Source organism: Salvelinus fontinalis, chromosome 18 (genome assembly GCF_029448725.1).
Source record: "Salvelinus fontinalis isolate EN_2023a chromosome 18, ASM2944872v1, whole genome shotgun sequence".
NCBI classification, from domain to species: domain Eukaryota; kingdom Metazoa; phylum Chordata; class Actinopteri; order Salmoniformes; family Salmonidae; genus Salvelinus; species Salvelinus fontinalis.
This window is the reverse complement of record NC_074682.1, coordinates 22875860-22889940: the sequence shown is the minus strand read 5'-3', so window position 1 is coordinate 22889940 and position 14081 is coordinate 22875860. Positions and strand designations below refer to the sequence as shown.

Here is a 14081-nt window from a genome sequence, read left to right as displayed (position 1 = left end):
ACTTATTTAAGATTGCCATAACAAAGGGGTTGAATACTTATTGACTCAAGACATTTCAGATTTTCATTTTGTATTAATTTGTAAAAATGAAGAAAAACCTAATTCCACTTTGACATTATGGGGTATTGTGTGCAGCCCATTTCAATTCAGGCTCTAACACAACAAAATGTGTAAAAAGTCAAGGGTTGTGAATACTTTCTGAAGGCACTGTATATATTCATGAAGTGACGTTACAAACCAAACTCATTATTTCTGTCTTCTGCCCTATAGGATATTTGACAGTAACCATTGAGCCCCTTCCTCCTGTTGTTGTGGGAGAGACTGTCACCCTGAAGTGCAACTTCAAGACTGATGGAAGACTTCGAGAGATTGTGTGGTATAGGGTGAGTCAAGCTGCAAGTTCATACACTATACTGTATATGCATGCCATGAACACCAGCCTTTCAATACTAATCAGTGTGACTTAATCCATTTTAGTTTTATTTCATATATTTTATATGATGTAGGTATTTAACTCTTGACCAAATGCCAATTAGCCTCTCTTCCTCTAGTGGTATAGTGTGACAAATTCCAATTTTAAGAATTAATAAGGGCCAGGTAATTCATGCCAGGTGTGAAGGGTGTCACTCTGGCTTTTGGTTAGGAATATGATTTTCCTCTCAGTTATGCCCGGATATTTGGCATAAAATAGAAGCTGATGTGACATTAATAGCAGATGATTACAGTTCAGAGGCTGGGATTTATCTATTGAAACAATGGTGTACCAAAGAGGTCACACCGAAGCACTTGGATGGATGTCAATGAAGCAACAGCTGTCAGCTCACAGCCTGATTATTTCATTTACCCATAACTCCCCAATTATGCGCCGGTTAGAATTATACAAGTACGCAGTATGAAATATGCTATATTTATTCTGTGGAATTCTGCATTCATAGACAGTACCCTGGCTGATACAGTTTGGACAAAGATATTATATTGCACCCTTGCAATTTTCTTAAACAATTCCCTATTTCTTGTAAAACAAGTTGAACTGAAAATACATTTTATTGGATTTTCAACATTGCAAAACCACATTTATGTTTGTAAACTTTAGCTTACAATTTGTATTTTGAAAATAAAGAATCACATGGACAAAATTATTGGCACCCTGTAGCTAGTACTTGGTTGCACAGCCAAGATAACTCCCAACAAATGCTTCTTGTAGCCATCAATGAGTTTGTTGCACCTTTCTACTGGCAATTTTGCACAGTCTTCAGAAGCAAACTGCTCTAATTCTTCAGTGTTTGAGGGGGTGCCCTCCACCAACTGCTGATTTCAACTCTCGCTATAGGATATGAATGTAATTCAGATCTGGACTCTTTGCTGGCCACTCCAGAACATACCAGCGTTTTTTCTTGAAACATTTATTGTTGCTTTGATGTGTGTTTGGGGTCAGTGTCCTGTTCACCTTTATCCATTTAACTGTACTGCCTCAACATTGCTGATTGTTGAGTCAAACTACAGTGCATTAGGAAAGTATTCAGACCCCTTGACTTTTTCCACATTTTGTTACGTTACAACATTATCCTAAAATTGATTTTAAAAAATCTATAATCAATCTACACAAAATACCCAATAGTCACAAAGCAAAAACTGTTGCAAATATATTAACAATAAAATACAGAAATACCTTATTTACATAAGTATTCAGACCCTTTGCTATGAGACTCTAAATTTAGCTCAGGTGCATCCTATCTCCATTGATCATTCTTGACATGTTTCTACATCTTGATTATATTCAATTGATTGGACATGATTTGGAAAGGCACACACGTCTATATAAGGTCTCACAGTCGACAGTGCATGTCAGAGCAAAAACCAAGCCATCAGGTCAAAGGAATTGTCCATAGAGCTGTGAGACAGGATTGTATCGAGGCACAGCTCTGGGGAAGGGTACCAAAAAATGTCTGTAGCATTGAAGGTCCCCAAGAACACAGTGGCCTCCATCATTCTTAAATGTAAGATGTTTGGAACCACCAAGACCCTCCCTAGAGCAGGTTGCCCAGCCAAGCTGAGCAATCATGGGAGAAGGACCGGTGAAGCATGATGGCAGCAGCATCGTGCTGTGGAGATGTTTTCAGCGGCAGGGACTGGGAGACTAGTCAGGATCGAGGGAAAGTTGCTTCGGGACTCTGAATGTCTCTGAATGTCCTTAAGTCATGTCCTTGAGCCGGACTAGAAGCCGTAAAAACATCTCTGGAGAGACCTGAAAATAGCTGTGCATCGAAACTCCCCATCCAACCTGACAGAGCTTGAGAGGATCTGCAGAAAAAATGGGAAAAACTCCCCAAATACAGGTATTCCAAGCTTGTAGCTTGGCTGTAATTGCTGCCAAAGCTGCTTCAAGAAAGTACTGAGTAAAGGGTCTGAATACTTATGTAAATTTGATATCAGTATTTTTTTGTTGCAAACATGTCTAAACACTTGTTTTTTCTTTGTCATTATGAGGTCTTGTGTGTAGATTGATAGGGGATTTTTTTTTTAATAAGGCTGTAACAAAATTAAGTTAAGAGGTCTGAATACTTTCCGAATGCACTGTATATGGCTGAGGCAGTGACACTTCTTTTATAAGATTTACTGTTAGATTGTTTCTTTTATATAGCCTTTTCTTGGAAGAAAACCTTTTCTCTAGGTTCATCTTTACAAATGCTGACATTAAGGCAGGACACAAAAAGACACTTTACATATCAACCTCAGTATCATACATAATGTTTTGCGCTTTGAAAATGTCATTGAATCAGAAAGGATTTTGAGGGTTTAGTTAAGTTTATATGGAGTCCTTACCTTGTTGGGCTTTTAAGCTTTTTGCTCTCAAGTGCTATTCTACAATAATGTTTCAAATTGGTGCAGATATGAATGCAGAGTATTTGAAGTAATTTAGATTCTCTTGATCATTGCAATGCTTTTTACGCAGTGGAACTGTCTGCTCTTTGGGGAAATGGGTTTGGAAGAGGAAAGTTAATGGAATGCACATTTACTCAATAATAGATCTTTTTTAATGGAGTCCTCACTATCATTTTCGCCAGGCAGGAACCAGACTGTCTTGGGAGTTACAGCTGTAGTGTAAAACAAACTCCACTCACTGAGAGTGAGGCTGTCCACATCAACTATTGGTTAGTGAGGAAAATTCAGAGGTTGTAAAGAGAAATCAGCCTCATCTCTCTTGTGCCCACTACTCAATGCAACAGCTAATACATTATATATAAATTATCCACACTCGGCTGCCAAAGTTTCTTTAATTTCTGTCTTTTATTTGACTAAACTGTCAACTTCTAATTTTCCCCCCACGTTCAAATGGAACTGGTGTTGACGCCCACCTTGGGAATCATCATGTCTAATCAAAGTCTGGCCAACGAGACAGAAGCTGAATGAACTAAAGACCTCAGCTAGCCTCATTCATTACCAGGGTGCCGTTATCTTAACAGATTCTGTTTGAGGATTCTGTAATGCACACCAGTGCCAGCCTGCTCCTTGAAACCATGCACATCCTTAGCATTGCTAAGACCTAGTGTAGCCACTCAAGATAATCAAGATTGCTATTGAGAAGCTTTCAGGCTGGCCTAATAGAGTACTACTGTGCAGTATTTTGGTACGTAGAAAGATATAAATAGTAATCTCTTCTTAATTACATTGTTAAAAGCCCTTACTACTATTCAAAACGTGTTAATTAGATTTTTTAAACAATTCATGTGTGGCATTTGACATTTGGCACAGACCTGAAAACAAAGATATTTGTGAACATCACATAATCAGACAACCTGCATATACTGATGGAAGTTCAATGTGCTTCTTTTTTTGTAACGTTTTCAGCATGCCTCTTTTTATAGTTTGGGAATGTATTATTGTTTATTTGCACCTTATAAAGAAGCTATTCAGATCAGCACAATGCCAAATATCTCCCGGGAAGGTAGAGCAGATTTGCATCTTACTGTATGTCAACACAATGTTTATGTTAGGGATTTCTCTGTGAGAGGATATATAAACCCCTGAATCACACAAAGCTCTGCTCACTTGGAAGAAACCCCATTTGGGACTAAAAGTAATTTTGGGGTAAATATTGGAAAATGGATGACTACTCCAACATCCAAGATTTTTGTTTCAACAATACCAATAATGCAAAATGGCAATTTATATAATTTTTATCCAAAAGTAGAATCGGAAGAATCTTCAATTAAATATTTGTAGGGGTCTTGGTGCGGTAGACTAGTGAAAAGCAAAAAAGTCAAGAAAAAACAGGTGGGCTATAGTACATGAGAGGGCTCACTCAACATGAGTGTTTTCCCATCTATTGGATGTTTAAATGTATTAGTCAGACCGAAGCACTAATGCTCCTGAAGCAAACACAGAAAAGCATCTTGAGTGTATGTTATATTCCACAGAGCCACATTCATGTATTGTGCAGTGGGTTCTGTCAGGCCATGGATTAGGCACTGTGGATATGTAATACCATCAAGCTGTCCTCAACATTGTAATAGCATTTCATACTGATGGGGCTACAAATAGAGTGGAGGAGAGAATATTTATCAGCTCTGAAACCATTCTTAACATGTGCAGTAGGAACATGGAAGGATAAGATGCTGGCTGGGGAGGCCTGTGGAGACTTCTCCTCACTGAGACACATGGCAGCTCACCTAATGCTGTGCTTGTTCTGATTATGTCACTCTAATGAAGAGATACCCATGACCCTTTCCCTATGGGGACCTCAGCAGTGCTGGCGGTGACGGTGCAGGGTTTCCGCTTGGCTGCCTGTTGAGTGCCATTCTGCATTACGCTTAATCTTCCCTAAGTTAACCTCTCTCTCTATATCCCTCGTCCCCCTCTCCCTCGTCCCCTGTCTCATTACCACATCCCTCCACCCACTCTGACAGCACTCTTATGGGATCATCTCTCTGGCCAGCATAGCCAGCATAGACTAGTGCTCTAAACGTGGGCCTTTTACCACTGACCTATCTGATAGCATTCATTCACACGCATGAGCCTATCTCACTCATATGGTCCACACGGTTCAGGCATTTTAACCTCAGCCTATTCCATTATAATGACTCAGGTCAGGTCTTCAACATGCTCTTTGTCAATTTGAGCTCTATTCTTACCCTCATAGTTAATAATAGTAATTATTACAGGGGAGAGAGAAAAGATGCAGTTAACATACTGTTTTGCTTTCAACAGTGTGATTATAGACATGGCAAGCCTTCGGTGATGTTAAAGTTCAAGTAAATTATATGAAAATAATTTGTCATTCATATGAGCCTTGTCTTGATTACGTTGAATTCTAGAGTATTGCCTTGCGCATTTGGTTAGACACATGCTATTGTTCCACTTGAATAGATCACATGGACTCTCATGCAGAAATTACTGTTGATTGACAAGTACAGATTGCAAGGAGAGAGTGGGAATTAAAGACAGACAAGGAGAGATGTACAGTAAGTGCTGCTCTTCTAAATAGGCTTACTTTCAATATAACCTATCTCAGAATTTCCTTACTGAAAGGACTTTGATGTTTGCTGTCACTAGTTCAGTGCACTGTAATGGGAGTAGCACTTATTTGGTGTGGAATCCATTTTCTTTTTCACTGATTTTGCTTTTCTTCTGTGTAATGCATTACAGTCTCCCACGAGTGCTTCACTTGGGACTATTAGACAATGAGAAACCATTTATTTGAGAGAGGTAGCATAAATTAGTAGGATATATGAGAAGAACATTAAATAATATGTATCTCTGCTAAATACAGTGCTATAAGCATGAGCAACGAACCTATAACTACCAAAGGAGTAAACAAAGGAACGCAAAGCCATCATTCTCTGAGAACTTATATTCAAATGTGATATACTGATCAATACTGTACCTCCCCCTCAATAACCGTCCCCCTGATGACTTTATCCAACCCTTTGTTGGTAAATGTTAGCTAACTGCTTACACATCTTTCAAAAATGGAAACATGGAAGTTTTCTGGAAATATATATTATTAAAATACATTGTTTCAGTCCTTCTGTTTGGTTTCCTTAGAGAATTTTTTTTTTTTTAATATGTGTTTCCTAACACACTGTGACCTGATTCCTGCAGTCTAAGCTGGAACATAAAAGCAATCGTGGCATGATGATGAGACAGAGAGTTGCTGCTTCTGCCCACACAGACTCCCCCTGCACCTCATCCTATTCTAATATTTCCTACGTTTACACTGTTTTTGTTTGTGCATCAGACTTAACTTGTGGCCCACATTTCTGTACAAATCCCATTAAAGATATTGACACTGAAAAAGCACAAGATCATGGGTATGCAAATTGCTTTTCACTTGGCAGTAGTACAACACCAAGAGGTGGAGGAGTGTATTGCCTAAGGGCAAAATCTATAGCTGGCTGGACTATTCAGTCTAGAGTTAAGTGGTTCTGTCCAGATACATGTACATTTGAACAGGGAGAGGATGGCTTATATGATACTTGACGCAGAAATGGTGTGTTTCTCTCTCCGGTAATCCTGTTTCCTGACTGCGGAGAGACGAGGGAGGCGTCACATTCCAAATTCCGAGTTGGAAAAACTCAGAGACTGGGTTGCCCAGGCAACAGGAATCTGCGAGCACAGTAAAGACTTCTCTGACTGTGTACACACAGCACACTCCTGTGTGTTGTGCCCAACTTCCTGCTGCATTAAACCCCAAAGTGTAATTCTGTCATTGTGAAAATGGCTCAGTTAGTTGGAGTATCTCGATTGCATTCGGATTCACCCAAAACTATATATAAAAAGTGTTCAACAAATCCACCCTTTGCCTTGATGACAGCTTTGCACACTCTTGGCATTCTCTCAACCAGCTTCACAAGGTAGTCACCTAGAACGAATTTCAGTTAACAGGTGTGCCTTGTAAAAAATTTACTTGTTGAATTTCTTTCATTCTTAATGCATTTGAGCCAATCAGTTGTGTTGTGACAAGGTAGGGGTGGTATACAGAAGATAGCCCTATTTGGTAAAAGACCAAGTCCATATTATAGCAAGAGCAGCTCAAATAAACAAAGAGAAATGACAGTCCATCATTACTTGAAGACATGAAGGTCAGTCAATCCGGAAAATTTCAAGCACTATGATGAAACTGGCTCTCATGAGGACCGCTACAGGAAAGGATGACCCATAGTTACCTCTGCTACAGAGGATAAGTTCACTAGAGTTACCAGAATCAGAAATTGCAGCTCAAATAAATGCTTCACAGAGTTCAAGTAACAGACACATCTAAACATTAACTGTTCAGAGGAAACTGCGTGAATCAGGCCTTCATGGTCAAATTGCTGCAAAGAATCCACTACTAAAGAACACCAATAAAAAGAAGAGACTTCCTTGGGCCAAGAAAAATGAGCAATGGACATTAGACCGGTGGTGATGAGTCCAAATTTGAGATTTGAGATTTTTGGTCCAACCACCGTGTCTTTGTGAGACACAGAGTGGGTGAACGGATTATGTCCGCATGTGTGGTTCCCACCATGAAGCACGGATGAGGAGGTGTAATGGTGTGAGGGTACTTTGCTGGTGACACCGTCAGTGATTTATTTAGAATTCAAGACACACTTAACATCTGGTTTGAGCTTAGTGAGACTATCATTTGATTGTAAATAGGACAATGACCCAACACACCTCCAGGCTGTGTAAGGGCTATTTGACCAAGGAGAGTGATGGAGTGCTGCATCAGATGACCTGGCCTCCACAATCACCCGACCTCGACCCAATTGAGATGGTTTGGGATGAGTTGGACTGCAGAGTGAAGGAAAAGCAGCCAACAAGTGCCTAGCATATGTTGGAACTCCTTCAAGACTGTTGGAAAAGCATTCCAGATAAAGCTGGTTGAGAGAATGCCAAGAGTGTGCAAAGCTGTCATCAAGGCAAAGGGTGGCTACTTTGAATAATCTAAAATATATTTAGATTTGTTTAACTCTAAGTATTAATAAAGTTTCTTGTTATTAACAAACTATAGTTTTGGCAAGTTGGACATCTACTTTGTGCATGACATGTAATTTTTCCAACAATTGTTTACAGACAAATTATTTCACTGTCTCACAAATCCAGTGGGTCAGAAGTTTTCATACAATAAGTTGACTGTGCCTCTAAACAGCTTGGAAAATTCCAGAAAATGATGTCATGGCTTTAGAAGCTTCTGATAGGCTAATAGACATAATTTGAGTCAATTGGAGGTGTACCTGTGGATTTATTTCAAGGCCTACCTTCAAACTCATTGCCTCTTTGGTTGACATTATGGGAAAATCACATGAAAACAGCCAAGACCTCAGAAAAAATATTGCAGACCTCCACATGCCTGGTTCATCCTTGGGAGCAATTTCCAAATGCCTGAAGGTACCACGTTCATCTCTACAAGCAATAGTACGCAAGTATAAACACCATGGGAGCATGCAGCTATCACACCGCTCAGGAAGGAGACGTATTCTGTCTCCTAGAGGTGAACGTACTTTGGTGCAAAAAGTGCAAATCAATCCCAGAACAACAGCAAAGGACCCTGTGAAGATGCTGGAGGAAACAGGTACAAAAGTATCTATACCCACATTAAAACGAGTCCTATATCGACATATCCTGCAGCTCAGCAAGGAAGAAGCCTGTGCTCCAGAACCCCAATAAAAAAGCCAGACTACAGTTTGCAACTGCACATGGTGACAAAGATTGTTCTTTTTTGAGAAATGTCCTCCTGTCTGATGAAACAAAAATAGAACTCTGTGGCGTATGAATCAGAATTAGTTCGGTAACATAGATAAATAAGATGTTTTATTTATATAATATGCTTATGTGAGATACTTGTCATTAGAATGTATCCTTTTGGACTATAGTGTTGGCAGTTGCACTTTTTTCTTAGCTGGGGCTCAGTCATTTGGGACCCAGAGAGGGGAGAGGTCAGGCTTGTCTTTTACATGTCTCTGGTGCTATGCAGAATATCAGAAAGGAAAGAGGACAGGATGGAACATTGTCTTCATATGTGAATGTATCTGTTAAACCATGTGAAGGGATGGCGTGATTAAGGGGGAACCAATTACTTGTCTCTACAATGTCTGTGCGCAAGTCACTCCCCTCAGTGATCTTGTCCAGGAGTGGGGTCTAGAGGGTGTTTGCTTGAGATGGGAGTATATAGAGTTGACAATTGAGTTATAACTTGGATGAGGTAATGTTTTTGTACTATTAAGTACCAGGAACGAGATTAGACCCTCGTCTTAGAGACCAAACTGAACGATAATTTATAGCGAATGCTATCTGGCTGTGGGATACTCCTCTCTCAAGTAAAAGGTCCTTTGTGAAGAGTTCCTAAGATCTGTGGTTCGTCATGTAAGTTGAGAGGGGTGTATCTTTGCTTTAAAAGATCTCAGTTGCCATTATGTTGGGACGCTGAACAATTCATTAGAGCTAGTTAATTGTTGAAAGTCAAAAGGGCTATTGTAAAGCTCACATTATTAAAGATGAAGTTTAAGTATATCTCTGACTGGTGTGTGGTTTGTAACTCTCCTCATTTGGTAATAAAGGAAATTGCCACGACAACTGCTTGGCCATAATGACCATCGTTATGTTTGGAGGAAAAAGGGGGAGGCTTGCAAGCCAAAGAACACCATCCCAACCGTGAAGCACGGGGGTGGCAGCATCATGTTGCGGTGGTGCTTTGCTGCAGGAGGGACTGGTTCACTTCACAAAATAGATGGCATCATGAGGTAGGAAAATTATGTGGATATATTGAAGCAGCATCTCAAGCCATCAGTCAGGAAGTTAAAGCTTGGTCGCAAATGGGTCTTCCAAATGGACAATGACCCCAAGCATACTTCCAAAATTGTGGCAAAATGGCTTAAAGACAACAAAGTCAAGGTATTGGAGTAGCCATCACAAAGCCCTGACCTCAATCCCATAGAACATTTGTGGGCAGAACTGAAAAAGCATGTGCGAGCAAGGAGGCCTACAAACCTGACTCAGTTACACCAGCTCTGTCAGGAGGATTGGGACAAAATTCCCCCAAGGTATTGTGGGAAGCTTGTGGAAGGCTACCCAAAATGTTTGACCCAAGTTAAACAATTTAAAGGCAATGCTACCAAATACTAATTGAGTATATGTAGACTTCTGGCCCACTGGGAATGTGATGAAAGAAATAGAAGCTGAAATATATCATTCTCTCTACTATAATTCTGACATTTCACCTTAATATTAAGTGGTGATCCTAACTGACCTAAAACAGGGAATATTTACTCAGATTAAATGTCAGGATTTGTGAAAAACTGAGTTTAAATGTATTTGGCTAAGGTGTATGTAAACTTCTGACTTCACCTGTATATAGTTTTGGGTGAATCTGAATAATGTGTAGCAGCTTAAAAATATATCTGGATTCTTAACCCAACAACTGATATACACTGAAGTATACACTGAGTCTACAAACATTAAGAACAGCTGCTTTCTACATGACATAGACTGACCAGGTGAATTCAGGTGAAAGCTATGATCCGTTATTGATGTCACCTGTTAAATACACTTCAATCAGTGTAGATGGAGGGGAGGAGACAGGTTAAAGAAGGATTCTTGAGACAATTGAGACATTGATTGTGTATGTGAGCCATTCAGAGGGTGAATGTGCAAGTCAAAAGACTAAAATGCCTTTGAAGAGGGGAATGGCAGTAGGTGCCAGGTGTACTTATTTCTGTCAAAACCTGCAGAACTGCTTGGTTTTTCATACTCAACAATTTCCCATGTGTTTCAAGAATGGGTATACTCAGTATAGATCATACGGTTAAAATACACATTGATGTATTAAAAAGTATAGGACATATTCAGACAGTGAATGTGATTTATTTGGATATTGTCTATAACTCTCCACATCAATGAGTGAGAACTATTTTAGAAAGACCAATAGCCATTTGTTCCAGTTGGTAGTTCCGCTCAACATGTGGGCTGAAATCCATGTTGACTCTTTTGGTTGTTCACTGATCCATTTACGTTTGAAGCTGGCCCAGTGGAGTCGCATACAGAGCTCTGATCATGAATCTTGCAATCAACGATCCAAGTAATTGTTTGACATGCTCAGATGTTTAACGACAGTTTAGCATTTGTTTAATAGACTTTAACTTTCAGAGATGCATTGTTGACCTATTATGGCTGCAGGGGCAGTATTGAGTAGCTTGGATGAAAGGTGCACAGAGGTGCCCAGAGTAAACGGCCTGCTCCTCAGTCATAGTTGCTAATATATGCATAGTATTATTAGTATTGGATAAAAAACACTCTGAAGTTTCTAAAACGGTTTGAATTATGTCTGTGAGTATAACAGAACTCATATGGCAGGCAAAAACCTGAGAAGAAATCCAACCAGGAAGTGAGAAATCTGAAGTTGGTCGATTTTCAACTCATTGCCTTTTCAAAACACAGTAGGATATGGATCTGTTTGCACTTCCTATGGCTTCTACGAGATGTCAACAGTCTGTAGAACCTTGAATGAAGCTTCTACTGTGATGTGGGGCTGAATGAGAGGGGAATTAGTCAGTGGTCTGGCAGAGAGCCAGGTCCTGGTCACGCGCATTCCACATGATATCGACTTGCGTTCCATTACTTCTATAGACACAAAGGAATTCTCCGGTTGGAACGTTATTGAATATTTATGATAACAACTTCCTAAAGATTGATTCTATACTTAGTTTGACAAGTTTATTCGACCTGTCATAACTTTTTGAAGTTTTCATCCGATGTTCGGCTGGACCTGCACGAGCGTTTGGATTTGTGTACTAAACGCTAACAAAAGTAGCTACTTGGACATAAATGATGAACATTACCAAACAAAACAAAAATTTCTTGTGGAAGTGGGAGTCCTGGGAGTGCATTCCGACAAAGATCAGCAAAGGTAAGTGAAGATTTATAATGCTTTTTATGAGTTCTGTTGACTGCACAATTTGGCGGGTAACTGTATGGCTTCCTTTTGTGGCTGAACGCTGTTCTCAGATTATTGAATATTGTGCTTTGCCGTAAAGATTTTTGAAATCTGACACAGCGGTTGCATTAAGAACAAGTGTATCTTTAATTATATGTAAAACATGTAAAACATATCTGTAAAACAGATATGTAAAACATATCTTTTATCAAAGTTTATGATGATTATTTATGTTATTTGACATGGCTCTCTGCAATTTTTCCGGATATTTTGGAGGCATTTCTGAACATGGCGCCAATGTAAACTGAGGTTTTTGGTTATAAATATAAACTTAATCAAACAAAACATATATGTATTGTGTAACATGAAGTCCTATGAGTGTCATCTGATGAAGATCATCAAAGGTTAGTGATTCATTTTCTCTATTTCTGCTTTTTGTGACTCCTGTCTTTGGCTGGAAAAATAGCTGTGTTTTTCTGTGATTTTGTAGTGAACTAACATAATCGTTTGTGGTGCTTTCGCTGTAAAGCCTATTTGAAATCAGACACTTTGGTGGGATTAACAACAAGATTACCTTTAAAATGGTATAAAATACATGTATGTTTGAGGAATTTTAATTATGAGATTTCTGTTTGAATTTGACGCCCTGCACTTTCACTGGCTGTTGTCATATCATCCCGTTAACGGGATTGCAGCCATAAGAAGTAAAGTTTATGTTGATAATGGGGTCATTGTCCACTCAGATATTTGGGTCCTCAGCCACCTCTAATTTCATCCACTGAAGATCACACTATGTAGATGACCCCCCTCCCCCCTCAACATAATACTATTTACTAATGAGCACTATCCTTGTTAATATGTTGTGGAAATTGCAATTAGTTCTAGTTAGATAGGTGGTGGAATGATATGCATGATCTATGTTTCCAAAAGAAAAGGAAATCTTCGAAATACATTGGAAGTTTTATTATTGCAGTCTGTTATAATGATTTTCCTGGTCTGGCTGGTAATTATATAAGCATGTACATATTAAATAGAAACAGGGTATAATGGGACATATGTAACATCACCCGTTTCTAATCAGTTCCTTTGCTGTTGATTTTTATCCCTGGGTGTTGCAAAGTAGGAATACATTTGTCATCAAATTTCTGCAGTGTAAATCATCCAATCATGCTTTTGATCTGAGACTTTGGCAATGTTTATTTAAATAAAAATAACTATTGCAGTGTGGTCCTTTCCGATATATACTTTACACGAAAATAGATTACTTACTAAAACAATGATAATAGTCCACAGGCTGTTCCTAACAAAAGCCTCTGTCATCATCTCAATCAGTCTCTCACTCTCTGGTGAATCTGGCCTCAAGGGGATAGTGGAGATAAGGTGATATAGATCACTGCACCACAGCCTGCCCTTTTGAGGATATCACCACGGCAAATAAGCCGCCTGTCCTATATTACATTATAATTACTCTGCTGTGTCAACAAACTGCAAGAAGTAATTTTTCACTCATGATGCTGGAACCGAAGGCATTACCTCTGTATGTTTCAAATGTAATTAGGGTAAAGCATGGTATTGTTGCACTGTTATCGGTGAATAAGCACCATCTCTTCACATTAATTTACTTTAGATTGCCCAGGTATCTGACATAATCTAGTGCTACCACCATTTTACAAGAATACTTACAGTACTGTATATAATTAATTACGTTATACCTCTATGAGCATTAACCTAATTGGATGACTCATTGAAACATCCTTTACCTGTTTCCGACGTTCCCGTGTAATCTTACACTACTCTCCATCTCAATACTTACAATTTATATAATTCCTCCCATGATGCAATGCACCATATTCATAGATTATAGTGGTGCAGACGACAGGTCCAATTCTGTATTCCGTTCCTCAGTGGTTTGTGTTATCTAATGATGATGAAGAAAAACATGACATACTCCTCCTCTCCACAGAAACATAAAGCTCTGGTAACTTTTAGAAAGCTTGGACAACGACAATCTCCAAAGTAAAACCACAGCAGATTTTCTAAATCCATTTTGCTATCACAGAATGATCAAACATGAAAGTGATTACTTAGCGATTAGGAGTGGATCAGGGGCTGATTGTGACATTTGCCTTAGAGGGGGAAGAGATTTCCATGCTTTTGAGTCTTAGCAGTA

General features: G+C 39.2%; 1 protein-coding gene across 2 annotated transcripts in view; it reads left to right on the top strand.

The window, feature by feature from the left end:
- Positions 1-14081, top strand: part of LOC129815167 (immunoglobulin superfamily member 21-like) — a 309353-nt gene that overhangs the window by 115669 nt on the left and 179603 nt on the right. For both annotated transcript variants that reach the window (XM_055868652.1, XM_055868651.1), the window contains exon 2: positions 271-383. In XM_055868652.1, coding sequence (XP_055724627.1) covers positions 271-383 — 113 coding nt within the window. The remainder of the gene's footprint in view (positions 1-270; positions 384-14081) is intronic.